This window comes from Panthera pardus, unplaced genomic scaffold (genome assembly GCF_024362965.1).
Source record: "Panthera pardus isolate Hobbes unplaced genomic scaffold, ASM2436296v1 HiC_scaffold_16, whole genome shotgun sequence".
Taxonomy (NCBI): Eukaryota; Metazoa; Chordata; class Mammalia; order Carnivora; family Felidae; genus Panthera; species Panthera pardus.
In genome coordinates, this window is record NW_026526721.1 from 122,791,799 (window position 1) to 122,819,584 (window position 27,786).

Below are 27,786 nucleotides of genomic sequence, written 5' to 3' on the forward strand. Positions count from 1 at the left end.
GCCCCAGAAGGGAACACAGGTCAGCACATTTTCTCCCTTGCCTTCTCCCTCACTCATAAGGCCCCCTCTCTCTGGCTCAAATAGCAGTATGTCTGGAGGAATACTCTGTGCCATGCCCTTTATATTTGTCTCCTTTGCTTCTCACCTCCTTAAGAGGTAGGTAGTCAGAGTGTCCCCATTTTACAGATGTGGGAACTGAGGTACAGAAGGGAGAAGCAACTTACCCAGGGGCACTCAGCTGGACAGTGACACATTCACCTTCAAACCAAGCACTCAGCCTTTAAAGCCTACCCTTACAACCAACCCCCAGCTGCAACAGCACAGCCAGCAGGGGACACACTTGGGAGAGCCCTCCTGGGAGGAGATCTAGAAGGGCAAGAGTCTACTGACCCCTGGGAGGACAAAGGCAGCACAACCAGGCTGAATTAAGTGCCCAGCTGGCCAGCTCAGAAGAGTAAGGTCAGGTAGGCAGGAAACGTGTAAGGTGGCCAGAGGAGGGAGGAGTGGCCAGATGTTGGTTCTTTAGGATGAACAGAAGAGGACCAGACAGGTGAGGAGGGCATGCCTCTGCCTAGAGCATGAAAGGACTGCTCTGGGCATGGCAAAGGGCCAGAACAGACTGGGCCAGGCACTGCCATGTGCCAGGCACTGTGCTGAGCATTTGGCATACACCATCTCAGCACAAAGGGAGACTTAGCACAAAGGATGAAGGTTGCAATAGGTGAGAAATCTGGCTGGCCGAGCTGGATGGCTCAGAGGAGCGGGAAGAAGGGTTTAAACTAGTTTCAGGTAACCAAGAAATGGCCAGTTTACTGCTTAAGCCTTTGGCTGATTCCCGGTTCTGGTGAGTCAAGCTGACAAGGAAGCCCAGGGTCATGGCTGGCCCTGAGTAGATGCCACAGAGAACCCAGTCCACGCCAGGATCCACCCATCCATCTGACTGAGCCACAGGGGTTTCTTCTTGCACCTTCAGGTTGGGCAGGGCTGGGACAGGGTGTCCTGGCTGTCCACCGAGATGAGCCCTGAGCTGGCTAGGGAGGGACGCAGAGTCAGGATCAGGGTGAACAACTGATGGCCTGAGGGTCCCAGAGCCAGGTGAGATGAGATGGGAAACCGACCTGATAGGGGCACGGCTGTCTAGAGCAGTGTGATTCTGCACCCCTCTCCCAGGCACTTGGCGATGTTTGGAGACATCCTTTTGGTTGGGGGAATCTAGTGGGTAGAAGCCAGGAATGCTGCTAAAAATCCTTCAATCCATAGGACAACCTACCACCACTCCCAACAGAGAATTATATGGCCCCAAATGGCAACAGTGCCATGGATGGGAAATCCTGGTGTGGAGCAAGCTGGGTAAGAGGGGCTTAAAATCCAAGGCACTCCCTGCGATGAAACTGCCCCTATTCTGAGGAAGAGGCATTTTTTTCCCAACTCAGCAAGATGCAGTCTGAGGCAAGGACTAGCATGAGCCCCAGGCTGGGGGGTGGGGGGGTGGGAGGGGGGAGTGGGGGAGGGGAAAGCCATGGCAGTGCTAGGGGAGGAAGAGAATGTACCTGCTGTCACCCAGGCTTTGATTTGTGCAAGAAGCAATTTATAAGAGATACTTAGTCTTTAATGGAAGGTCAAAAAGTCAACCCACACGATTATGTCATCTCTTTACTGGCAAAGGCAGAGGTTTTAAAGCACTTTGACATACCCACCCGGTGGGAAATGAAATGTGATCAAAGATCTTCACTGTGGAACTGTTTCTAAGAGCAAAGGATTGGAAACAAAATAAATGTCCATCGGTGGTGGGCAAGCTAGATAAACAATGGAATATCCCGCCAAAGAATGACATTTTCTATGTATAGAAGTAGAAAGGTCTCTGGAATATATTAACTGGAAAAAAGCACAGTGAGAAGAACACTACGGAATACTTCGCTGCCATTAGATGAAAAGGGAGGCAAAAAATCAACAGTATATTGATCATTGCTTACATTTGCATAGAGCAGGGGATCTCAAACTTCTCTTTGTATCGTAACCACCCAGAGGGCCTTTTCAGCCATACTTAACTTTAAACAACATCAACCTTGCTTTTATTTGGGGGAGGGATGTGGAAATGTGCCCACTTTTCTGGCCCAGAATGCAACTCCCCAGCTTTTCTGACCCTGGCCGCTCACCAGCCCGACTAGCCAGGAGCAAAGATCAGTGACCAGCTCCTTTCCTAACCACTCCGGCAAACCCTCCGAGACTGTTTGTTAACCCTTAAGTGGCTGCTGAATGTGAGACGTTCAAGGAGTTGGAAGGAATCCCTCAGGAACCAGACTTGAAGCCACTAAAGCACCTCCCCCCTCCTCACCCCCATCTCCTCCTCCATCTGGAAGTGACCTTCAGGTCACTGAATGAAGGTGGCCGCAGGCCAGAGACAAACCTGGCCCTCGGACGCCCCCTGCCCCCGCCCCGCCCCCGCGAAGGGGGCGGAGCGACGGCTCCTCCCGCGGGCTTTGTGCGCGCCTGGAATCCAGCTGTCGCCGCCCCTCGGAGCCCCCTGCCCCCGGCGGGCGCACATTTCCGGGCCGCCCACCACCCCGACCGCGTCGATAGCCGCTGCGCCTGCCTGCTCCGTGGCCGTCCCGCCCCAGTAGCCCCCGAAATGCCGGTCGACTTCACCGGGTACTGGAAGATGTTGGCCAACGAGAATTTCGAGGAGTACCTGCGCGCTCTCGGTAAGTTGCTGCCCCGGCCGGCCGCTCGGGGACGAGGGCTGGGCCCCGCAGAGCCCTCCCGAGGGCCCGCCTGCCTCTGCCTGGGCCAGCCGCCGCCCCGTGCGCCGGCCAGCGAAAGGGCTTCGGCCGCCAACTTGGAGGGTGGGGGTTGTTAGGACTAATTGGTGGTAAACATCTGATAGTTGCCTCTAGACTTGGATAACTTCATTAGGAAAGCTGGGTCTAGTTTGCTAGGTTTTGTTGGTACAGGGTCAGCATAAGGCCAGAAAACTTTGTTGCAAAAAAAAAGAATGCGCAGAACCGGTTGCTGGCTGAGACAGCGCTAAGCGAACAGGAAACCCCAATGGTGCTGCCCCGGGGAGGAGCCGGCTCCTGGGACCCCGCTACCTTGGAGACAGTTATCTGAATTTTCCTGCCAATTCTCTGTCCCCTCTACCCCCTCATCCCCTGCAGATGTCAACGTGGCCTTGCGCAAAATTGCCAACTTGCTGAAGCCAGACAAAGAGATTGTGCAGGACGGCGACCATATGATCATCCGCACGCTGAGCACTTTCAGGAACTATATCATGGACTTCCAGGTTGGGAAGGAGTTTGAGGAGGATCTGACGGGCATAGATGACCGCAAGTGCATGGTGAGGATTTGCATACACCAGGGCATCTCCTGCCCAGGGGGCCTGACGGAAGTCTGGACTACTTCCTTTGGGAGGGAGGCGAGGGCCCTTATGTTCTTAGGGACCAAGGATCTTCATACTCCCAGCCCTCAAGGTAGGCAGCACCCACTTATCAAGCATCCCCCTCTGCCCAAACAGGATAGTGATGGATATGAAAGCTGCAGATTGTTGAGTCTCTGTTGTGTCCGGGCACTGAGCCAGATGTTTCATACATTTGACTTTATCTAATCCTCACGACAACCTATGAGGGTGGTAGGAGTATAACCATTTTACAGATGAGGAAACAGTCTCAAAGAGATGAGTAACATGCCCAGAGTAGCTAGGGAGGGGCTGGGCTGGAATTCTAGGCAAGTCTGTTGATTCTCTTCTCCTCTGCCTGTACTAGGGCCAGGTGGAGGAAGGCTGAAGGAAAGGAGGAAAGAAACACAGGGAACTCTTGAAGTGTAAAATTTCCTGTATAGCCTAGCATGAAGCCATTCTAGGAAGCAGGAGATATCGTGATCTCCCTAAAGCCTCTGACCTGCCCCACCTTGTCCCGAGCTGGGATTTGGCTCCTGGCCCTCCCCTTCCCCACCCTATATTCCACTGCCTGCTGAGCTTCCTTTGAACCTTGCAGCCAACCCCTACTCAGTAGGTCATTGCCATGGTGGCCCAGGCTAGAGGAAGCATTCCTGCAGGAGGGGGAGGGAAGTGAGCAGCCTATCCCCAAGGGTGGGAAGCTGATGACCCAGAGACCCCAATTAGCGTTTCCACAGGAAATTCTAGAAGGTCAGCCCCAAGTCTCTATCAACATTCTTGGGTCACTGGAAGGTCTGGGTGCTCCCAGCATCCCTTTCAGTCTTGGGTCCAGAGCTAGTATTGTATGCTCACCCCCAGGGACCTGCTTTGCTTGTTGACGGAGCACCCCCCACCCACCATCTCCCTTCCCCCTCCCAACACTTACTGAGGGTCTGCTGTGTGTCCTGCACCACACTATTATTTTACACCATAGCCCAATGAGGGAGAGATCCATGACCCCATAATATACAATGACTGAGGCTCCAAGAGGGGAAGAGACTTGTAAGAGATGGGATTTGAACCCTAGGCCTTTGCGCTTTGAAGCTTACCCTTCTGCTTCCTGCCAGGCCCCTGTCTGCCGGTCACCTTTGCAGAAGCCAGATGGCAGAGGTTTGCTGGGGCTGTGGTTGAAGGTGCCAGAGTGTGGAATCCCAGGCCTGGACTACTCACCCCTGGCTTGTTGATTCATCCGAAGGTAGTCAGGAGTTGATGTCTGAGTCTGCTGTTTGGAGTGATGGCAGAAGAGGGGGTAGCCAGCAGGGAATGTCCTTGGAGAGGCCGATACTGGTGTAGGAACATGTCAGTTGTGCCTTAAGAAGGCCCAGGGCCTCTTAATCCTCAGAGAGGCTCGCAGTGGGAAAGGAGACCGGCAGCAGGGTCTGCCTTGGTAAGGTGAGGGCTCTGCCTTCCAGATTACTGTCCACGATCTGTTCCCTGGCCTGCTGGATGGAACTAAGGACACCTCTTGTCCCCAGCTCACTCTTAGGGTACTCACAGAGCACATCAGACATCTCTGTTTGTTTTAGGTCACTGCAGCCTCTGGAATGTGCCTGCTTATACTTACTTGGCTAATTGCCTTCCGTCTTGCTTTCCCTCCCTCATCCATTACTGCGTGAGACGTATGTTGATCACCTGGTAATACTAGCCAGTGCTTGTTGAGTGCTTACTGTGTACCACATACTGTTACCACGTACTATTCCCATTTTATTTTAACCCAGTCTTCACAATACCGCTTTCAACCCCATTTCACAGATAAGAAAACTGAGGCAAGATTTCTTGTTGTGTGACGTTGGGGAGGTTAAGTAAGTAGCCAAGGGAGGGTTTGAATTTGGTCTGTCAGCTCCAGAGTCCCTGCCATTAACCACTGCACTGCACCTACCACGTTCCTCACACACTAATCACGGCCCCAGGCACAGGGACGTGGAGGAGGGTGTCGCAATCCCTGATGTGCCAGGAACTCACAGTCTTTGTGGTGAAGACAGACACACAGAGAGAACATAGTGTGATTAGTGGTGACAAAGGGAAGCACCTAGAGGAGGGGAACCCAGAAGGACTTCTGGAGGAGGTGGCTTCTACCCAAGAGGAAAAGGGTAGAAGAAACGAAGGTTTCAGACACAAAGGAAGGGGCACATGGCCTCCTCCTTTTCTCAACTCAGCATTAGGATATCAGGACAACCCAGGTGAGCAGATCAGGGAGCCCAGCAGCTGGGCAAACTAATGACATTGGACTAGGGCTCATGGTCACCTTTGCTGTCCCAGGACTCCGGGCGCCCCTCTCCCAAGTGTATGGCACTCACTCACCTTGGTGCTGTTGGGGGGGTGGACGGCCTCTCTGCTCCGGCCTTCCCTTGACCCTTTGCATTGCAGAGAAGTCCTTCTCTGGCTGCCAGCTGGATGGAAGCCTACGGTGAAGAGCATAGCCAGGGGAGGGCAGAGGATAATCGAATTGTAGCGACTGTCCAACCTGAGGCTTGCAAGGGCCAGAGGAGCTGCCTGCCAAGAGGCCGCAGGGGCTGAGGTCTCCAAGTCCCCCTGGGGTCTTGGGCCAGGCAGTTGCCAAAGCTAACTTTTACCGCTGCCCCTTCTGCTCTACACACTCCGGCACCCACCAGCCGGGAGCAGTGGCCAGGAGGAGGCCAATCTGTTCTCGGCACCAAGTTGGCTGGATTCTAACATTTCCTTCCCAGCACATCACAAGGGTCTCATTTCTCACCTGGGGTTGTTCATCTGTTTTGTTCATTCCTTTCTTGGTCCGACAAGCATTTTATGGTGCTTACCCATATCTTTGCAACCCCTGTGTTACTGAGACGAATTGCACAAGATTCCTGCCCTCATAGAGCTCAGGGCAGTGGGGGAAGCCAGACATCCTGTGATAGCATGCGGGTGGGGGCAGGACAGCCAGAGAGGCACCCCCCGCCCCTGGATCTGGGAGGTCAGGGAAGGTTCTCACAGGAAGTAGTCTGAACTGTGGCTTGAAGGATAGACAGGAAATAGCCAGGCAAGCAGACAGGGGACAAGAGGAAGGCCAAGGCCAAGAGAACAGAAGTTGGTAAATGCTACTTCAGACCTGTCCCACCTTGGCCTCTGGGCTCAGCCCTGGAGACACAGAAGCAGCAAGGCCTTCTGGAACACCCAGGCCATTTTTTTTTTAGTGATGGCAGTACAGTGAGCTGAGGAACACAGTGTAGAGGGGTGAGGGAGCAGTGGTCAGCGAAGTTGCCTGGTTGAGGGGGGCCTTGAAAGACAAGTAAGCATTAGGGCATATGCAGAGATGGGAAAAGTGCATTCTGGACAGAGGGAGCCGTGTGTGTGAAGGCCTAGGAGTCCAAAAAGGCCTGGTTGTGAGAGGGCCTGGGAGGTGGGAGACGTGTAGTCCACAAATACCAGAGTGCCAGATGTGACTGGGGAAGACAGGAGTGATGAGGACCCTGTAGGGAGTCTGCGTGTGACCCTGACAGGCTGCAGGGACCCCTTGCCGGGAGAGGTTTGGTCAGACTGACATCCTTCCCTAAGGGCCCGGGGGCTTGCTGGCTCAGAGACCTCCGATTCTGCCTCTTTCTATGGGAACATTATGTGCTCTAGCACAGCAGCCAGAGGGTGAAATCTGGCCTGCAGATGTGTTTTTGTTTGGCCTGCACAGTGTTTGAAAATTTTCAGAGCCAGTTGCCAAAGATTGTAAGATTTCATAGAAAAATCCATATTTCTGCCTGTTCTTACCAACAAAATCAAGATGGCTGAAAACACTGGCTGCCCATTTCTTCCTGTGCTGTGTGGACCCCTGGGGCATTGTCAGAGCTGTCCCTTTAGATGGGACACTGCCCAGGCCTCACCCTGCTCTGTTAACCTGAAGTCCAGGATCAAGGAGCCCTTTGTCTTTGTTTGCACTGTGGGTTCTTTAAAGTAGAGTTCTTTAAAGTGTACTGAAGCAGACACCAGCCACAGGAGCGCACAAACTTGTTAGAAACACAAATTCTCCGGCCGCTCTGTTGGCCTATGGAATCAGAAAGTCTGGGTGGGGCCGGTGGCTTGGGGCTCGGTTTGTGCGCTACATGGCTCTGATGCGGCTGAAGTTCGAGAACCCCTGCTCTGGAGGAAAGAAACATCTCTGTGTCCGTGCATCTCTGGAGACACTGGGAAACCATACAGTCAGCTGCAGAGGGCCCCGGGCCACCAGCTGGTTTGGTCCATCATCTGACCCCCCGGAGACATTGCCATCCAGGCCCAGAGCCACCTGGAATGGCTCAGCAGTCTGTCCCCAGACTGAGAGGTGGAGGATGCAGATTTGTGTGGCCTGGGATCACTCAGCTCACATTTCCAGTCTGTCCTATTCAGATTTTATGTGACCTGAAGGCAGCAGGGACTGTCATTTTGGCGGAAATGTGTGAAGACTGGGCTTAGCTTTTCTCCGCTGCCGCCTGCATGCCTTTATCCATTAAAAAGCAAATCTCAGGCCCAGTTTGAAGCCAATATCACGTATTAAATCCAGCACAGGTAGCTTTGGCAGGGTGGGAGGGCTTGCAGGAGGAGGGCTCTCCTCAACCCCAGATAGTGTTCCCCCCTCAGGCCAGGGAATCCCTTGGAATGAAGAATGATGGACTTCTTTGTTCCCAGCTGTCCCCAGCATGAGCAGCTTTTGTGGCAGAAGATAGCCTGGGTCGGAATCACAGCCATGAGCCCGGCTCCGCTAAGTGGTGGCAGAAGGGCCCTTTGTCATCCCACCTCGGACACTGGGGCCGGTTTTCCCTGGAGGGGGCACCTTTGTTCATTTGGGAGTCTGGTGCCTCTTGCCCAGGCTGAGGCTTCTCCCTCAGCTCCAGCTGTGAACTCAGGATGACCCCTTCTGCAGAGCCTGCCTTCCGGCTTGCGGCCCTCCACCCCTCTGTTGCTTTCTTTGTTTTTATTGTAAAAGGAAAAAGAGAATTCAAATAGTGAAGGAGAGAGTGGACTGCAAAGGAAAGGGCCCCTTCCCCTACTTGGCCTCATTCCCACCTCCCAGAGGGTATCACCACTCCCATTTCTGGTGGATCTGTCGGAAATCTTCCTCGAATATAGAAGCTGTCTATCTATTGATCAGTTTAAAAAAAAAAAAAAAAAGGAAGGAAAGAAATCCAGTCCTTGGCTCCTTGTTTTCTCACTCAGTGCTGCTTCTTAGGCATCTTTCCATGTCCGTGCTTATAGATTTTCTGAATTCTCTCTTTTAACCATCTGTGTTTCCTTCCCTTCCTACCCTGACTTCCTCCCTTCCTTCCTCCCTTCCTTCCTTCCTTTCTTCCTTCCTTCCATCCATCCATCCATCCATCCATCTAATTATATATGGTAATACATGAAATCCACGAAACTGCTGTTAACACTTTGGTTTAAACTCTTGCCAGCTCTCTGATCCTGTTCTTGTCTCATTAATGGGTTTTTTTCTGGTTCATATTTTAAAGAACACAATGCCGATGGCACAATTAACTCCCTGGACCACAGAGCTGTGAACGCCCTCAGACTGGGGAACCTTCCGAGGGCCACAGATCAGGCCCCCAGCCCTCTGTTGGGTCCTTTCCAGAATGGAAACACGGAGTCTCTTTCATGTCTTAGCTAAAGTTCTCCGACCTTTGAAATCGGTGTCAGCAGCATGCTTTTGAGGATTACAAAAAGAAGAATTTAAGCAACCCAAATAAAATGCACAAAGTAGCTTTCAAGAATCACACTGTTGTGTTAGGTTTTGTTTTTTGTTAGGCAGGAACAAAGAAAAATAACAAGCCCTAAGTCTTTACCAAGCACCATGCCTGCACCGAATGATTTTAGCACTTTTTCTCTTTTGGTCTCCACAACAGATGCAGTTCTCTATGTGTCATTATGCCCATTTTGCGGATGAGAATCTGAGGCTCAGAGAGGTGAAGAACCTTTTTGACCCCAGGTCCCAGCCAGCTGGTGGCAGAGGAAGGATTCTAACTGGTCTGTTTATAAAGGTCTGTATTACAAGGTCTCCCTCGGAGCTCTGCTGAGGGCCAGCACCTCAGGTCCTTATTGTGAGCCCATCGCAGGCTGGAGGTGAGCGCACAGTACTGACAAGGCATGGGGGTGTGGACAGCAGTGCTAGTCCTAGAGGCCGACATCTGGGCTTGAATCCTCCGTTACCCAACTGACAGTGACCTTAAATGACTGGACACACTGCCTCTGTCTTCACATCTGCAAAATGGGCATCATGATTGCTGTCTCACAAGGCAAATTCAGAGGACCATGGAGATAGCACAGGGGACAGTGCCTTGTGAAGCCACAACACTGTGTGCAATAAGGGACCGAAAGCCCTTGTGATGCCTTAGACTAGAGGCAAAGCATAATCGTTGACGGTGGCCTGGTGTTGGTTGGGGGAGTTACCGCTGTTTTTTTTTCTGACCAACATTGCTCTCCCCACCCACCCAAAGAAACACCTCCTCTTCTGGTGGGAGGTATTCCCTTACTCACCTCATACGGTCTAGTGGAGCTGCACGTCATGGTACACTGTCTCTCGTGGGTTGGGCACCTTAAACCAGGGTGATGACCGTGTCCCGTGACCTGTCACGGGATTGCCTCATCTCACCTTTTCCCGGGGTTTAATTTAGGGACACTGGCGGAGAGCTGTGTTCTAGTCCTTCTAAAGTTCATAAGCTGGTGGGATGCCATCTCCCATGGCCGTGTGGAGCAATCCAACAGAAGAGAAAGATGAGGCCAGCAGAGGAGCAGAAATTAGAGAGAGAAGCTGCAACACTGGGGATTTGCTGGAGCCCCTGACACCAGCACATCTCCAAGACTTTCGGTGTACTTGAGCCAGCCGGGGCATTCCCTTTCTTCCCCCTGAGGCTGTGTGAACCAGTTTCCTGTCACTAAAGACATCCTCAGACAGAACCCACAGATCATGGGTTAAAGAACCACATCAATAGTTAGAGCAGGAGTTCTCAAACTTGAGCGGCCCACCCCCCTAAGTTTCCAAAATCAGAAGGTCTGCCGTGGAGCCCAAGAACATGTTTTTCTAATGAGCTCCCAGATGCTGCTGATGCTGCTGGTTCAAAGACTGGGCTTTTGGTAACTCCTGAGAAAGAAAAATGAGGAAGCAGCCTGGCCCGCGCCCAGGATCCTGTGATGTGCTGGTCATGATTCAGTGTAACAAGCCTGCGCCGGGGCCCCGGCTGCCTAGTTCTGGGGGCTGGATGAAAGTGGAGACGTGCAGTCCAGTCCCTGCGGATGGAGTCTGCCTGGGGATACCAAACTGGCAGCGACCCATGATGGTCTGCAACTGAGCCCCCGGGTAAAAGACCCCAGTAGTGTGTGTGTGAACAAGGACGGGCTACGACAGAGCACTTAGGAGCTTTGGCCTCGAGGTGGATCAGGATTTGAATCTGGGACCCACCTTCCAGCTGTGTTTCCTTGGCGAAGGTACTTTATCTGTCATCTATAAAAATGAGCCGGGGGTCATAGCACTGATGAGATTATTGTGACAATTATGTATGGTGATGAGTTATTTCATTTTTCTATTGCTGTGTAACAAACCACTCCAAAACCCAGTGTTCCAAAACTCTAAGCAATAGCAACTGTTTATTTTGTTCACGAGTCTGCAATTTGGGCAAAGGGGGGGTGGGTGGTCCCCACGGCATGTCCTGTCTGCAGGGAGCTGGAAGACCCACATTCCGTGTGGCCCCTCACACGCACTGTCTCCTGGCTGCTTGAGCTTCCTCAGGACACGGCAGCTGGGCCCCGAGAGTGAGAGGGCTGAGAGCACAAGGCAAAAGGGTATGACAGTGTTGTGATCTGCCTTGCCTCCAAAGTCACATAGCGATACTTTGCCATATTCTCTTGGTTGAAGCGGTCGCCGGGCCTGGATCCAGAAGACCTGAGTGAGCAGGAAACCCCCTCTGCCCTCCCCTCCTGGCATCCGGAGGCTGTAAGCTGATGACTGCCTTCCGGTCCCCTTGGCCCCGTGGGAAGCTTCTCGTGTAACCAGCCCTGCAGCTCAGGTCCTATTGTAACCTCTCACGTGGGCTTGAGGACTTACTCGTATTTGACTTGGAGTTGGCTGAAAACTCTGCCGACCAGCTCTGTGCCTGAGTCACAATGGCTTCGTCCCTGGGAAGCATTGGTGTGGCTCATCTGTGTTGCACAAATTGATCTGTGCTAGAGCATGCGTGCATACACACACACATATACATACACATACATACCACCCCTTGTCTTCCAAACGAAAACTCCAGGTCTCCGTTATGATGCCTGAAATTCCAACGTTAGAGCACATTTATTTTGGTTAAATATCCCAAGCCTTTTCTAGGTGTTTCCTTTAACCAGCAAATACCTTAGAGGGCTGGTTGTCTTTAATACAGGGTGATTGGTGAGTCTGTCCTTCCTCCCCCCACCCCCCCCCACCCCCCGCTTCTTTCTTTCCTGACCTGAGGGGCCAAGGACAGCAGAGAAGACTCTGGGGAAGAACTGTATAAACAAGATGGGCATGAAAGGTGTGAGGGTAGAGATGGAGGAGAACCCAGGCTGCAAAACCCACCCTTACCCGTCCTCACAACATACCTGGCTCTGCGTGCAGGAAATGAGGGGCTGGGGAAATCCTGTCTGACAGTGTGCGGTGAGTCACGAAACATCATCTCACTCTTTGGCTCTGAGATCCCACTTAGGTGATTACACTCCAAGAAAATCATTCAAAGGAAAGCCACGTCTATTTGTCCAAAGGTATTTGTTTGTAGCTGTGTGGTTAATAACCCTCCCCAACCTACATATAAGCACAGCCACCATCTGGGGGCTTCTGTGTGGCCGGCTCTGCCCTTGCACTTTACATATATTATTTAATCCTCCAACAGTCCCGGAGAGGAGGTGCTACTCCCGTTTTACAGACAGGGACCCTTGGGTCCTATGTCACATCTCTGGTTAACCATAGCCTTGGGATTCAACTTCACACCTCTCTGACTCCAGACTCTGTGTGGTTTGCAGAACTGGCCGCCTCCTGCTGGTATTCCTAAGTGCCACATAACCACAGGTGGTTAGAGTAACTGTGGCTTTTTGGTTCCACAGACCACTGCATTGCCATGTAAATGATCACCGTGAAGATAAATGGAAAGTGTTTATGGGCAACAAGTCAACAAGTTCCGTAGATTCTGCTTCTTAGCATCTCTTTCCCCTTCCCCCATCCCCACTTCTCTGAATATCTCTTGCCTGTAATAATAACAGTAATTATTAACATCTCTTATGCTTTCTCCTGTGCAATAGGCTCCGCACTTTCCAAGAATTCTTTTTTTTTTCATTTTATAAATTTATTTTTATTTTTTAATTTATATCCAGGTTAGTTAGCATATAGTGCAATAATGATTTTAGGAATAGATTCCAGTGGTTCATTCCTTATGTATAACACCCAGTGCTCATCCCAACAAGTGCCCTCCTTAATGTCCCTTACCCATTTAGCCCATGCCCCTATCCCCAACCCCTCCAGCAACCCTCAGTTTGTTCTGTGTATTTAAGAGTCTCTTATGTTTTGTCCCCCTCCCTGTTTTTATATTATTTTTGCTTCCCTTTCCTTATTTTCATCTGTTTTATATCTTAAATTCCACTTCATTCCACATATGAAGTCTTATGATATTTGTCTTTCTCTAATTGCGCTTAGCATAATACCCTCTAGTTCCACCCATGTTGGTGCAGATGGCAAGATTTCATTATTTTTGATTGCTGAGTAATACTTCAGTGTGTGTGTGTGTGTGTGTGTGTGTGTGTGTGTGTGTGTATACCACATCTTTATCCATTCATCGTTGATGGACACTTGGGCTCTTTCCATACTTTGGCTATTGTTGATAGTGCTGCTATAAACATTGGAGTGCATGTGTCCCTTTGAAACAGCACACCTGTATCCCTTGGATAAATACCTACTAGTGCAATTGCTGGGCTGTAGGGTAGTTCTATTTTTAACTTTTGAGGGACCTCCGTACTGTTTTCCCCAGTGGCTGCACCAGTTTGCATTCCCATCAGCAGTGCAAAAGAGTTCACCTTTCTTCACATCCTCGCGAACATCTGTTGTTGCCCGAGTTGTTAATTTTAGCCATTCTGACTGGTATGAGGTGGTATCTTACTGTGGTTTTGATTTATATTTCCCTGATAAGTGATGTTGAGCATTTTTTCATGTGTCTGTTGGCCATCTGAATGTCTTCTTTGGAAAAGTGTCTATTCATGTCTTTTGCCCATTTCTTCACTGAATTATTTGGGGTTTTTTTTTGGGGGGGGGAGGTGTTGAGTTTGGTAAGTTGTTTATAGATTTTAGATACTAACTCTTTATCTGATATGTCATTTGCAAATATCTTCTCCCATTCTATTGGCTGCCTTTTAGTTTTGGTGATTGTTTCTTTCTCTGTGCAGAAGCTTTTTATTTTGATGAGGTCTCAATAGTTCATTTTTGCCTTTGTTTCCCCTGCCTCCAGAGACATGTTGAGTAAGAGGTTGCTGTCGCCGAGGTCAAAGAGGTTTTGTCTGCTTTCTCCTCTGCGATTTTGATGACTTCCTGTCTTACGTTCAGGTCCTTCATCCATTTTGAGTTTATTTTTGTGTATGGTGTAAGAAAGTGGTCCGGGTCCATTCTTCTGCATGTTGCTGTCCAGTTTCCCTAGCACCACTTGCTGAAGAGACTGCCTTTATTCCATTGGATATTCTTACCATGAGTTACTTCTTCACACTGATCTCCCTTCCGCCATCCTCAACTCTTCACCCTATCGTTCACATTCTAAAATGGGAATCTTATTGTATCACTCCCTGGCTCAACTGCCCAGGAGCTCCCCAGGGTTGGCAGGCAAAGGCCAGAGGTGCCTTGGGTTTTTCAGGACATGGCTCCAGCTCCAATCCCTACCCACCTCATATCCTTGGCCCCATCCCACCATTTGCAGGCACCTTCACTTGCCCTCCTCCTTGGCATCTCTCTGTTCACTTCCTTGGGATAAGTCCCCTTATTTCTCCCTTGGAAGAATAATTACCCATTGGTGAAGACCAGCCCGAGCTTGACTTTTCCACCAACCTTGTCCTGACTCCTCATCCCACCTCATTCATCCTTTCCTTTTGCTTCACTGTCACTCTCTGCAGCCATTGCTCCCAGGGCACCTGTGACACTTATTAATCGATTTGAGATTCTAGACAGTGGAACCCACACTTTGCATGTCCAGTGCCTAGCACAGAAGGCTCCAGTGTGTTTGTCATATGAGTGTTACGTAAAAATAATAGAACTTCAAGCAATATAACTGGTAGATCATATCACTGCAAGATCCATTTGGCACTTGATAATAGCTAGTGTTTGTTGAGTATTTCCCATGTGCCAGGGATTCTAGACACTTTCCATGTATTAGTTCTTTTTTTTTTTTAATGTTTTTTATTTATTTTGAGAGAGAGAAAGAGAGAAAGCAGGGGAGGTGAAGAGGGAGAGGGAGAGAGAGAATCCCAAGCAGGCTCCGTGCTGTCAGCACAGAGCCCAACGCAGGGCTCGAACTCAGCCAACCATGAGATTATGGCCTGAGCCAAAATCAAGAGTCGACGCTTAACCGACTTAGCCACCTAGGTGTCCCTCCATGCATTAATTCTTTTAAGCCTCACGATTCTGTAATGAAGATGCCAAAATTCTTCCTCTATTCTATGTGAAGAAAATGAAAGCCGGCACCAATATCGCTTGTCTGAGCGGAGAGAGCTGGTGGAGCCCAAATTGGGATCCTGGCAGTCTTGAGTCCAGATTGCTACCAGAGAGAGGTGGCATCCTTGTTATGTTAAGGGTCACAACTCTGGAATAATTTCTCTGTGAGGCTTTTGAAATGTCAAATGCAGTGTCCCCAGTGAGGTAGCGGGGTCATGGATGGAATTGTCAGGTGCAGAGGAGTGGGGGTCTGGTTTGCATCTCATTCTCAACGGTGGAGGCTGTCCACGGCCCAGCTCTCTCTGCGGCAGAACCTGGCTGAGTCATAACCGGTTCACCTCTGGAGCCAGACCATCGTCTTTGGAGTCTCATCTATGCCACTTGCCAACTGGGCATGAAACAAGTTATTTCACCTCCCCATGCCTCTGCTTGTCTGTGAAATGGGGATAATTATAAAGTAAGGGATCCCTACTACTCCGCAGTGAGGATTAGATGAGGGAAAGCCTGTAATTGTCACCTCCATCAGTATGAGCTGTTACTGTTAATTCTTTCATCGTGTAACCTGTGTTCTCCAGAAGACAAATTCTAGAGGTGGTGACATGTGTGTGGGTGACCCGGCCACCCAGAGAAGAGCTGGCAGAGCTACCTCACGCAGGCTGGCCTGCAAGGGCGCGTGCCTGTCCACAGCCGGAGAGAACAGGCTGGGCAAAGCCAATGGCAGAGGGAGCTACTGCTTATGGAGGGTTTGCTGTGTCCAGCACTGAATGGGTCCGTGCAACCCCTTGGTTCATTTCATCCTGATGCTCTTGTTCTGTGGCAGGACATTCAGCCCCACTTTGCAGATGAAGAAATGGAGGCTCAAAAGGTGGGGCACGTTGCTCAGGGTCTCCTTGCTAGGTAGGGATGGATTGGGGCTCGGGCCTGCATCTCTCCAAGACTGTCACCAGGCCCCCCCCAACCCCCCACCCCCGCAAATGCCCAGATCAGGCAGGCAAGCCGGCCCATAGCCTACCGGGTACTGTTTGGCAGCAAGAGCATCCATGGCGGCAAGACGCTCATGGGGTAACAGAGAGCAGGCTGCGGGTTCCGAGTTGGGCAGAAGGGGGTTGAAACCATGACTGGCACTCTTCCTGGCTTGTGTGGCCCTGGGCATGACGGCTAAGTGCTCTAGGACTCAGCATTTCAGGCCAGTGTCCCACAACGGCTAACGCAGTTCTGTACGGCTCATCTTTGGAAAACGGCTGCATTATCTGAAAATAAAAATGTGCTCATTGCAAGAGTACCCCTACAATGTTTTTCTGCCATTTGTTCGTTCATTCAGCAAATGGTGATATGCATTTTCCCTGCCTTAGATTCTGTGGTGGGGCTTGGTATCCTGCAGTGACTAAAAGGATCCCAGACCCCAAAGAGCTCTCAGTCGAGAGATCCCGACCTGCTGACTCCTCTTCAGCTACTGAGCTAGCATCTCTTATCTTCTGGGAGCTGTGTGCTTCTGTTCGCCTTGAGAGATAAGAAGTAGAAACCAGAGGCTCTTGTGGCAGTGACGAGGGTCTGGTGGACTCTGCCCTTCAGAGTCCCTCCGAGCACTCTGGCAGGATGGCCCCTCCTTTACTGTACATCCTCCCCTGCCACCTCCCAACAGCCCTCCCCCCCCCCCCCCCCCCCCCCCGCCTCCACACCCGCCCTGTGGACTTGATAACAAGCTGATTCCCTGCCCTGGCTCAAGTAGCAGGCTGGCTCTGCCTGCCAGATAAGCAAACATCCGGACTGTCCGTTGCTCAGGTCTGGCTGGTTGGAGCCACCAAGATGTAAAGTGAGGGAAAAGAGAGGCTGAGTCCTCTCCCCAGTAAATTCTGGGCTTGGAGGAGCAGGGTCAGGATCCTTGGGGAGGGTCATGCCAAGAGAGTCCAGCTGGGCAAAGCTCATTTAGAAGCCTCACTCATGCAGCCTCCGGCCTCCCTGCATCTGTCCAGGCTGTTCCTCTGTTTGGGATTCCCTCGTTCTTCTTTTCCAACTTCTGCTTCTTAACTAACTCCTGTGGTGTTTTCTGGTGTCAATTCCAGCATTAATTCCAGCAGTGATTATCCCCTCCAGGAAGCCTTCCCTGATAGATCTCTGTCCCCATTCCAGAGACTGATGAGATGCCTTCCCACTTCTGCAACTACCATCACCTGCCTCAACTCAGCACTTGCCATCCTGTTGGAATTCTCTGCTTGTCTTCTTCTCTAATAGTCTGTCTGCTCTTGAGAGTAGGATGCTCGCCTCACCTGCCTCTGTTTCCAGTACCCAAGGCTAGTGTGCAGGTGTCGAGCGCACGATTGCCGGATGTTTCCTTGCACAGAACCACGCTGGAGAATCCTACTGCTCATTCGAAGATCAGCTTAGATCAGGTAACTGCAGGGCACAGTAGGCAAAAACATGGACTCTAGTCCAGTGAGACTCACATCTCATCTCCCCACTTCGTGGCTGGGTGACCTGAAAGGCTCAGTCTCCACATCTGTAAAATGGGAGAAGTGCTCCAGGAAGATACGACCCAGGCTGTATTTAATACCCTGCCCTGCCCAGTGCATAGTGAATATTCAGCACATATTCTTAGAGTAATGATGGTGACGGTGACAATGACAGTGGTGCTATTACTTCCACCAGAAAGCCTTCCCTGTCCCTTCACTGGGCTGGGTACCCACCACCCACCCCAACTCAGAACACCAGTGGTGTCAATGCCAGTTTACATATCTGCCTTCCCCTTAGGCTGAGCTGCTCTGTGGCATAGCTTGGGTCCAGCCCAGCCTTAGGGCCCCTAGATTGGGGCACTCAGTGCTGGGTCCCTGTATTGGCTGAGCACAGTTTCTCATGAGCCCTGTGACTTTCTCCAGCCCCATTTCCCTCCTCCCCATCCAGAACCTTGGCCTCATGGGGCCTTGTGCTCTCTGAGGGCTTCTTATTTTAAAATTGATCCTGGGTGCTTTCCAGAATGTTTAAGGAATTTTAAAAATGACACGTCAAGATTAGCCATAATATTTTATCATTTTGTTTGTCCTAAGAGTTGTTATCATTTGCGGTTAGCTCCTTCATGGCATTAGAATCGCATTCTTTCATGCCCACAGAGGCCTTGTTGTGGCTTTACTGGTTTATAGTAGTTGCTCATAACAGCTTTTGTGTCTCTGATTACTCGTTCACATGTTAAGGCCTTATTAATTTAGTTTTAATCTGCTTTTAGAGAGAATTGGCTTTTCCCCTGAATGTGCTGATTTTAGATAATTACCAGCCTCCTAGGAGTGGATCAGAAGAGAGTGAGCACACTGCTCACCGGGCCGAGCCTCGTGGGCAGCTACTGGACTTTTCCACCAGAAAGAACTGGGTCCAGGTGATGGCCCAGCCCATAACCCCCACGAGACATAGTCTGGTTACCTGACTAAGTCTAATTTTTATCAGCTCTAGAGCTTGAAAGTCAAGTGAAACATGGAAGTACCTGGCATTTGACAGGCTCCCTCTTACCTTTCCTGACTTTTCTCATCCACTTACTTATTTAACACAGGCACCAGAGGCTGTGAACTGTCTTATTGTCCCAGGAACCCTCAAAGGGTGAAGCATACTTTAAAATCAGACTCCAGGAGCAATGGCCAATTTGCAGCTTTTAGCAATTCACATCATGTACAGGAAGTGTCTAGTCACTGTCTGGTTTTTCAATCCCCCACCCCCTCCAGAATTTAAAGAGCACAGGCTTTGGAGTCAGATCTGGGTCAATCCTGGCTCTGACCTTTGCAGAAAGAAGCACTATGAACAAGACCTCCCTTCTGACCTGGCTCTGGAACCACAGAGACAGTAAGATGCAGTCCCAGGTGCCTCTGGGAGGTGGGTCCGTAAGTACAGGGCTTCCTCGAGCTGTGTGGGCAAGTGTGGAGGGGTCAGTGACCCATCCTCCCCCTGCTTGTTGGAATGGGTGTTTGGGGCATGTGAGAGCTTTAACAAATGTCACAATTCTTGGGAGGCAAGATGAATCCCACTGTTTGTGGACCAGGCCAGGTCACTGACAAGAGATGGGTCCATTTAGTGTGAATAGTCTGTCACTCCCAGTATAGGTCACCTGCACAGGGCAAGGGGGGCCTCGGGACCCCTGGGACATGCTTCCTCAGGCTGCCTGCTGAAGCCGGGTTTTCTGTGTCACTGGTCCCCATGCAGCTGTGCCAGCTGGGGTTTCTAAGTGGTCAGGGGAGCTGGATAATGGCTTTTGAAGTGACAGTCCCTTGTCATAGTGATGCAAAGCTGTCTTCATTCATCTGTTGGTGCATGTCTTTCTGGGAAAGCTGCTGACAGAGCCAAAGTGTTAGAGGTTATTTGTTTTTAATAGAAAAGTTACTGGACTGGCTTCACTTTACAACCAGCTGCCCTGGACTCCAGCCCTTTTGCAGACTTGCAGGTGGTCCGTGCAGTGAGGAGAGAAATTGAAGGTGGCCGGATTTCCCCTTCGTTTCCAAGGTGGAGTCCCAGAGCCCACAGTGGGGGTACAGACAACACTGCCTATCTCTGTGGTTTGTATCGTGTCCACCTCAGCCCCCACAGGCACCTGCCTTCCCATGCCACTTGGAAAGCATCAGGAATATTCTCTTGCCTGAAATTCCCCCATTAGACCCTGGCCAAAGGGATTAAGCAGTAGAGAGTGCCTGAGCTGGGAACCTGCGTTGGATGACCTCTTAAAGACCCTTTCAGACACGGCATTCACAGGGCAAGCCAAATCCTTGTCCCAGATTTCACTGCTCCTGGTCTAGCAAAGGTGGTTGGCTCTTACCACAGAGGACGTCACAGGATGAGTTCTTAGGTCCTGGGGAAGATTGTCATCAGGAGTTATCACAAGAAAACAAGTGACCATTGTTTGTTACCCAGTCCCCTTCCAACATTACTTCTTTATTTCTCCTCTCCTGTTCTTCGGTGACCATCCTCCTCCCTGACTCCTCACCCCTCTTTTCTGTTCTTAGGACAAATCTGGCCCTCTAGGGAAAGGCTGGTTTATTCCCATAGGATACAAAGCTTAAATAGAAAAATCCATTCCCACCAAAAGTGAACATGAGCTAGCCAAGCAGGAGAACTAAATCACCATTTTGGAGCCATCACTGCCGTGAGTGGGGAGTCTCCAAATCTTCAGCTTGAACAAAAACCAATTAAGTTTTAGGGCAGTGGACATCCCAGTGCTCCTGGGTGCCCAGCTCAGCAAGCAGCCCCTGCAAGGTCTCCTCCTGGGTCCAAGTCTCCAGGAAGGGAAGGAGCTTCTGAAACGTTTAGCCACGATGAACAGCCTATCCATCATGGCTTCACAAACTTCCAACTTAAAAGAAAAGACTTTTAGTTATTGTCCAGCTTGGACAAGCAAATCCCATCCCTGTCTAAACTCTGGAGGTCTTGATGACTATTATTTGGGCCTCCTATGCCAGCCCTGTGCATTTTACGTACATTTTCTCTCATCCTCAGCACAACCTGGTGAAGTAGGTCTTCTGGTTAGCTAATGCCACATAACAAGCTGCCCTGAACCTAATAACTTAAGATGACAACCATTTATTCTGATTCTGTGGGTCAATTGGGCAATTCTTGAGTTCCATGTGACTGCATGTTTAGCTGAAGGCTCAGTTGGGGTGCCTCACTTCTCCTGCGGTAACCTCTCTCTTGTCCTCCAGGGTTTTTCCACGTGGTCTCTCTCCCCAGAATAGCCTGGCCATCCTCAAAGCATGGCAACTTGGTTCCCACAAGGGAGGGTTCTGAAAGACCAAGCCCCCGGCGTACAAGCGCTTATAAAAGCTCTGCATGTTTCGTGCTTGCTAATGTCCCATGGGCCAAAGTGAGTCACAAAGCCAAGCCCAGAGTCTGTGCAGGAGGGGACTTCACAAGGGTGTGAATATGTGATCCATTAATCCCTCTTTTGCAGATGAGGGCACTGAAGCTCAGGAGGTTACTCTCATTGCCCAGTCATTCCTCACGGCTAGAGACTGAGATCCCAGGTCTGTTGACTCCTAGGCACGTGTTCATCGCTGACAGTACTGGGTCCACCTGATGCAGGTGGAGGGTGGGCGGTGGGAGGGGGCAGGTACCAGGAGCCCTGTGTACATGATGGCTGAGCTTCCTGCCCTTTTTAGCCTGGAGGACAGCTCGGCTTCTTCCCCAGCCGACGGGTTCCACCCAGGAGATCAGAGCCAGCGGGCTGCGTTGCGGGTGCAGGCGGCCCTGGCAGGCATTGGAAACATGCTCCAGGTCACAGTCCCAGTTTTTAGCCTGGCGCTGTGGCCCCGTCTAGTCCCCCAGCCCTGTTCCCACCCTCTCCTTAACTCCAGGATAGCTTTTACGGCACTGGCCTGCTTGTCCTTAACACACTGTGTTTGGCATGCCTTGCCGCTTAAAAACAAAAACTAGTTTATGTTTCCTGTGAGAATGAGGAGCCCTCCCAGGCACTGCAGCCTCTGGGTTTCCCCTAACGCCAGCGCCAGCCACACCAGGCTGGAACCGCCTGGTACTTTTCCATCTGACCTTCTCAGCGGTGATCTCTTTAGGACCCATCTCTGGCTCTCAGCACCCACACCCAACAATGTTTGGACTGAACTGAAGGGTGTTCTCCTGGAGCTTCTCAGAGTCTGAGCACAATGCCTGTGTGTATGTGCAGCCCCCAGAGACTCTAGCAGACACCTGCTGGATGCCCTGCCCTAGGCTGGGAAACACGGGGGTCACAGAGTCCTGCAAGCCTCATGTTCCAGCCCAGATTCTTTCCTTGTTAGCTGAGTGACCCTGAGAAACTGCCTTAACATCTCTGAGCTCAGCCTCCCCTGTATACATCCAGTACAGACAAGAATAGTCTCTGTTCTGTCCAACTTACCCGGGGTCAGAGACAATAGGAATTTGGGGTTGAGGAAGTGTCTCCTTTGGAAACTGCCATAGCATTTGTGTGTTAGGGATCCTTCCCTTTAATGGGCTTGATTGTAGGGCTCTGAGAAAGGGTTCTCTATGCCCAAAGATCCTTCTGCCCTCTCCCTCTATCCCTCCATCTCTCATGATGCCTGAAATTCTGCTATCCATCATTCTTTTGCTAAGGTATTTTATTATTTGTATCCAACTGGTCCCCATTAAAAGATGTCAAATGATCTGGAAAGGGTAACATGTTAGTTCAGGAGCAAAGCCTGCCTTACCATTAATGAACATCTCTTTCAAGCTCGTGCCCTGACGTTGATGTTGGACGGTAAACAGGTGTGAGCTTTCTGGGGCTCAAGCTGGCAGTAGTTATCAAAAGTCTTAAAAATATGCATACTCTTTAATGCTACAATTCTTCTGTAAACGTACTCCAAGAAATTGATGTGTTCAAAACTGGGTTATTCCAGGCAGTCTTACTTATAATAGCACAGAATAATAAATAACTTAAATGTCCAAGAACACAGAATGGACTAAATGATAGTGTGTGGATATGATGTAATACTAGCAGGCTTAGCTCCGTGGTCCTGTGACCAAGTGCAGTCACACAGGTCACAAGGCACAGAAGGGCCCCTCGCTTGGTTTAATGCTCGTCTGCCACCATCTTAAAATTCCTAACATTTTTTTAAAAGAGCCCCTCATTTTCATTTTCTGCAGGGCGCCACAAATTATGTAGCTATTTCCTTAATATTATGTAACAATTAAAATAATGCTTATGCGGACTATTTATTGAAGTGGAAAATTGCTTCCATTAAATGAAGAGACTAGGGCCCAAAACCATAAATGATGCAATCCTAATTTTTTTAAAAACAGAAATATATATATGCATTCATAGAGCAAAATACTGGACATAAACACACCAAAATGTTAGAGTAATTACCTCTGAGGAGGCAAGATTACAGGTATTCTTTTTATTACCATGTTCTTCTTTGAGCATTTCTTGTATTTTCCAGCACGGAGGGCCTTAATATGCTTATTGACTCTAACATATCTGGCAAAGGCAGAAGTGTATATAGCGTAACTGGGGACCAGCGATCTTTTCTTAGCCTCAGGTTGAGTCTGGAGCCTTTAATATACAGAGTAGACTTCAGGATAAACACACAAAGAGAAGTTAAGTTGATGGGGAAGCCAAGTACTCTTACGAGCTCCTTGAAGTCGAGGAATGTCTGATTTCTCAGTCCCCACTTCCCTTCGTAAGCCCGGCATGGACGGGGTGCCCAGTGAATGGGCATCTTGTCTTGTGGCTTGAGTCATTAGTGGTCTTTGCCCATGACACACCTCATCAGACATCCACTTCATTATGTTCTCATTTGAAGGTGGGAGCTTCTCTTTGGCTGGACATGTGCCCCGAGTGATCTCTAGACCCCAGAAAGGAACGTCCCCACCCCAAGTCCTCCTGACCTCCGTCTCCCTCTGGAAACAGGTTCCAGGACCAGAGGTCTGATTTACTCCTGCACACAACTGGCTCCACCTGTCACCCTGTGCCTGTGTTGCCTTGCAGGCTTCACCCTAACAGCAGAGGGCAGCAGTCATCAGTGAGCCCTGGAGGGAGCTGAGGGGTTTGGAGGAGGTAGTCCCCACTGCCCAGTGAGTGGCCCCACTCACTCCATACTCATTTCCCAGACTTCTTCTCTCCTAAATCCTTATCAGACTGTTGCTGACTATCTATCAGCTGAACAGCTGAACGTGGCCGGGAACACATGAATCCTAGAAACTTGCCTCTGTAAAACCAAGGCCGGTGAGTGAATGGCCTCTGGCCCCTTCCTATGACAGGAACACAGGCACCCAGTGACAGGGTGGACCTGCCTAGAGCCAAACAGTGAACAAGGGGCAAATGGAGTCTTAACTGCAGGAGTGAGGAGGCAGGGCTCATAATGTGCAATTGCCACATATAGAAAGGCTGTTCAAGGGGAGGTGGGTAGCTGCAAATACAGGAAATGCCCACTGCACCTGCACAGTAGCCTCTCCCTGCCAACCTGGGGTGCACTCAGCCTTCTGAAGCCCCTCCTCCTTTCCCAGCCCCCTACTCAGCCCCAGCTCTGAGAGCCCCACCCTGATGACCTTTTCTCTCCTAAGTACCCCTTTAAGTGAAATTTAGGGAAGTTTTTGTAAATGTTAAAACTGATTTCCAGGGGACATCTGGGTGGTTCAGTAGGTCAAGCACCCTACTCTTGATTTCAGCTCAGGTCAGCTCACTGTTGTGAGGTCAAGCCTCACGTCGGGCCCTGTACTGACAATATAGAGTCTGCTTGGGATTCTCTCTCTCCTTCTCTCTCTACCCCTAACCTGCTCGCACACACATACTCTTCTCTCTCAAAAATAAAGAAATACTTAAACAAATAATAAAATAGGGATGTCTGGATGTCTCAGGCGCTTAAGCTTCCGACTTTGGCTTGGGTCATGATCTCAGAGTTCATGAGTTCAAGCCCCGCATGGGGTCTGTGCTGACAGCTCAGAGCCTGGAGCCTGCTTCGGATTCTGTGTCTCCCTCTCTGTCTACCCCTCCCCTGCTCACATTCTGCCCCTCTTTCTCTCTCTCTAAAAAATAAATAAATGTTAAAAAATAATATAATTAAATAAAATAAAACTGATTTACATGTTGTAATAAGACACACGGTGGACGGAGTTAGGCTGCAAATGTTCTGTAATGAAATTGACTTGAGCACACCCTGGGTAAACAAGGTTGGGGCTGCTTGCTCAGGACTGACAACCCTGTTCCTTTGCTTGGCAGACCACGGTGAGCTGGGACGGGGACAAGCTCGAGTGTGTGCAGAAGGGGGAAAAGGAGGGACGCGGCTGGACCCAATGGATTGAGGGTGACGAGCTGCACCTGGTAGGTTGCTGGTGTGTGGGGTGGGGGCGGGGGGGGGGGGGCAGAACAGGGTCCAGAGACTATAATCACTGTTGAGGTCCAGTGGACCTTGGAAAAATACTCTGTGGCTGGGCCTTGGTTCTGCTCTGAAACTTCTCTTCCAAGGGCCTGAAGAAGACCTTTGAGTGATTTTAAACACTGAGCCCCGAGTTTTCAAGGTCTAGGCTGACTCAGCTGTCCAGTCAGAGATATGAGGAACAGAGGTGCGTTTGCTAAGCATCAGACATGGAGCTAAGCTCTTTTGCATTCCATAATCTCTCTCTGTCCTCTCAGCAGCCCTATGGGCCAGCTGCTATTAGGGGTCCTATTCTGGAGATGAGAACATGGGGGCGCACATCCAAATTACACAGCTAGGAGACGGAAGAACTGAAATTTGCTCCCAAATGATGTCTGTGTTCACCAGGCCAAGCTGTGGCAGGCTAGAATCAAGGAGAATTCTTTAAGCTTCTCAACACTCTAGGTCAGGGGACGAGAAGCCTTTGTCAGTTCAGAAGCCTAGGTGTGGGCCTCTGGCTTGGGAACTCAGGTCAAAGCCATTTCTACTCCATCCTTTGTCTGGGAATAGTACACACAAATCCAGAAGAAGGGGCTTAGCATCTGGAGAGCTAAAATAACACATGTCCTCCAAAAGGAAACCTCCCATCACTCCTTTTCCCTTGGAACTCCCCGGCTACCTTCCTTCTGAGAAAAGAGCCTGGTCCAGGTGACTTGGGTTCTTCAACTCTTGACTCACTGGGTAGCTTTGAGTAAGTACCTTCCTCCCTCAAGCCTCCCCTGCAAAATGCCATCCTACCACATAGGAGTTCTGCAAAGATCCGAGTCCGTGTGAATGCTGGGAAGAGGCACGAGGGCATTATTTTCAGAGGCATTAGGCTAACGCAGTGCCTGACCTTGAGCCTGTCTTCTCCCCAGGCCTCTATTTCGACTGCAGAGCAATGAGGGTAGATGGGTATGTGGTCTCCACTGGCTCTTTCAGCTCAGTAGTTCTGTGGCCCTATGCCAGAGGTTGCAAATGGCGGGGTGGGGGCGGGGAGGGCTTGGACCTCTTTTCTTTGGCCATCAGGGAGCTTCACACTTCTTCAGGGAACAATTTAAAAATTAGGAGATGTCACATAAATATTCAGATTTCCAGCCTCCTTCAAAACACAAGACAGAACAAAACAAAACTTGGAATGTGTGGTGACACTCTGTGTGTCATTCCCCCCGGCCACTCAGCAGGGGCTGTCCTGTAAGCAAGGCATGAGCTTTCTGGTCTGCATTTGAGTACTACCTGGGAGCTTTTACTAATAGCAATTCCAGGGCTCCACCCACTAAGACACTGATATAACTGGTCTAGCCTGGGACCCAGGCATTTTTTCAGACTCCCCAGGTACTCTAATGTGTAGCTGAAGCTTAGAATTTCCACACCGTTTGCAGCTTTGGCCTTGGCGACCTACTGAATCCTCTGGGGGTTAAGCCATGTGTCTGGGCCCAATTTCTTCCAAGCTTGGGCACAGACTCTGTCTTGGGCTCAGGACTGAGGTTCTGAAAGCCTTTTGGCTCCTTGAGTGTAGTAGGGGGAGGGGAGGTATCAGAGTGTCCTGCTGGCCCGTTTTGAGCCACATTTTTTTCCCAGCCAGCCCTGCCTAGGTCATAGCAGGGCCCAACATCCATTGATCCAGTTTAACGGACTTTCTAAGGTATTGGTTAGTTCGAACCAACTCTTGAGGAGAAACAGCAGGCGCTAAGTATTTTCGAAGTTCCTGCCCCTGTATGCACTGAGCCCCAAGTGTGACTTTGCTCTGGCCAATGACAAGCATCTGCTTTTGTTTCAGGAGATGAGAGTGCAGGGTGTGGTCTGCAAGCAAGTATTCAAGAAAGTGCACTGAAGCCTGAGCAGACCTTGATCTCCAAGAATGAGTGGCATGGACGTGTGGGCCAGGATCCCCTCCTTTGCACAGCATGGGGCAGAAATGTCCAGCCACTCCTAGGCATCTGTTAGCAGAGTCTCTCTCTTGGCTTTGTCTCTTTTCTTTTCCTTAAAACGAAGCCATCCCAATAAAAGTGATTTCTGCTCAATACATCTGTTTTGAAGAAGCTTCAGAACCCCACTGTGCTCACTTTTTCTCTGGGGCTTCTGAAGCCAGCTTCTCCTGATGCCATCCCTGGGCTGAAGGAGAAATATCACCCACACACCTGCAGATTTAGTCCTGACCTTGCACCTGTAAGGTCTTTCCCCAGGAGCACAGGCTTGGGTTCAGGATGTGTGAGCTGACATTCAGTTATCCACGTGTTAAATACCTTGCATGGTACATGTCTAGTCAGGACCAAAATGTAGTGAATGCCACAGAAGCAGGAAAAAATGCCCTCCACCTGGGAACTTAAAGCCTAGGTAAGGAGATGCAGCCACCACCGATCTCCAACTCCATACTATACACGTAGGAGATGCTCTAAAAATGATTCGTGAATGAGATGGAACTGGATAGAATTGTAAGCCAAAGCTAGAATGAGGTGAACCTTAATCAAAGGCAATTACCAGTCGGACTTGATTTCAGAGGTGTCATGAGCACACAGGTTACCACCCCAAAACTGTTCCACCTCACTTATGAGCTGATGTAAAGCCTTCCTTCTCACTGTTATCGATGAGGCATAACTGGCAAATCCCTCTAGAAGAGGGAGACTAGCTCATGTTCACGCTAAAGTGTAAATGACTGCTAGTGTGCCTTGGCATAGAGACAGGGAAACTGAAAGGGAGGAAACGAGAGACCAGGATAGAGGAAAAGCACTGCACAATGGAAGACTTCCATCCAGGACCCCCTTCAACATCAATTCTGCTTAGGCTGTGCCCTGGCCCTTGGAAGAGTGGGTTAGGAGCCAGACGAGCGGAGTTCTGATTCCCACTCCACCACTCAGGACAACACCACAAGTCTCTGGATCTCACTTCTCAAG

At 50.3% G+C, this 27,786-nt stretch overlaps 1 protein-coding gene across 1 annotated transcript; it reads left to right on the top strand.

Annotated features, from left to right (window-relative positions):
* The first annotated feature begins 1,232 nt into the window (after nucleotides 1–1,232).
* Nucleotides 1,233–26,918, top strand: RBP1 (retinol binding protein 1). The gene is made up of 5 exons (XM_019437942.2): nucleotides 1,233–1,350; nucleotides 2,247–2,702; nucleotides 3,156–3,334; nucleotides 24,718–24,819; nucleotides 26,673–26,918. Exons 1-5 carry the CDS (start codon nucleotides 1,233–1,235, stop codon nucleotides 26,724–26,726), a joined length of 909 nt encoding a protein of 302 aa, XP_019293487.2. The 3' UTR covers nucleotides 26,727–26,918.
* The last annotated feature ends 868 nt before the right edge of the window (nucleotides 26,919–27,786 follow it).

What these genes read in the sequence shown, in the direction of transcription:
- RBP1 (XM_019437942.2), top strand. Translation starts at nt 1,233, where the DNA reads ATGCTGCTAAAAATCCTTCAATCCATAGGACAACCTACCACCACTCCC. An exon ending in CCTGGTGTGGAGCAAGCTGG is followed by an intron (nt 1,351 to 2,246) that starts GTAAGAGGGGCT and finishes TTAACCCTTAAG; the next exon opens with TGGCTGCTGAATGTGAGACG. An exon ending in TAGATGACCGCAAGTGCATG is followed by an intron (nt 3,335 to 24,717) that starts GTGAGGATTTGC and finishes TTTGCTTGGCAG; the next exon opens with ACCACGGTGAGCTGGGACGG.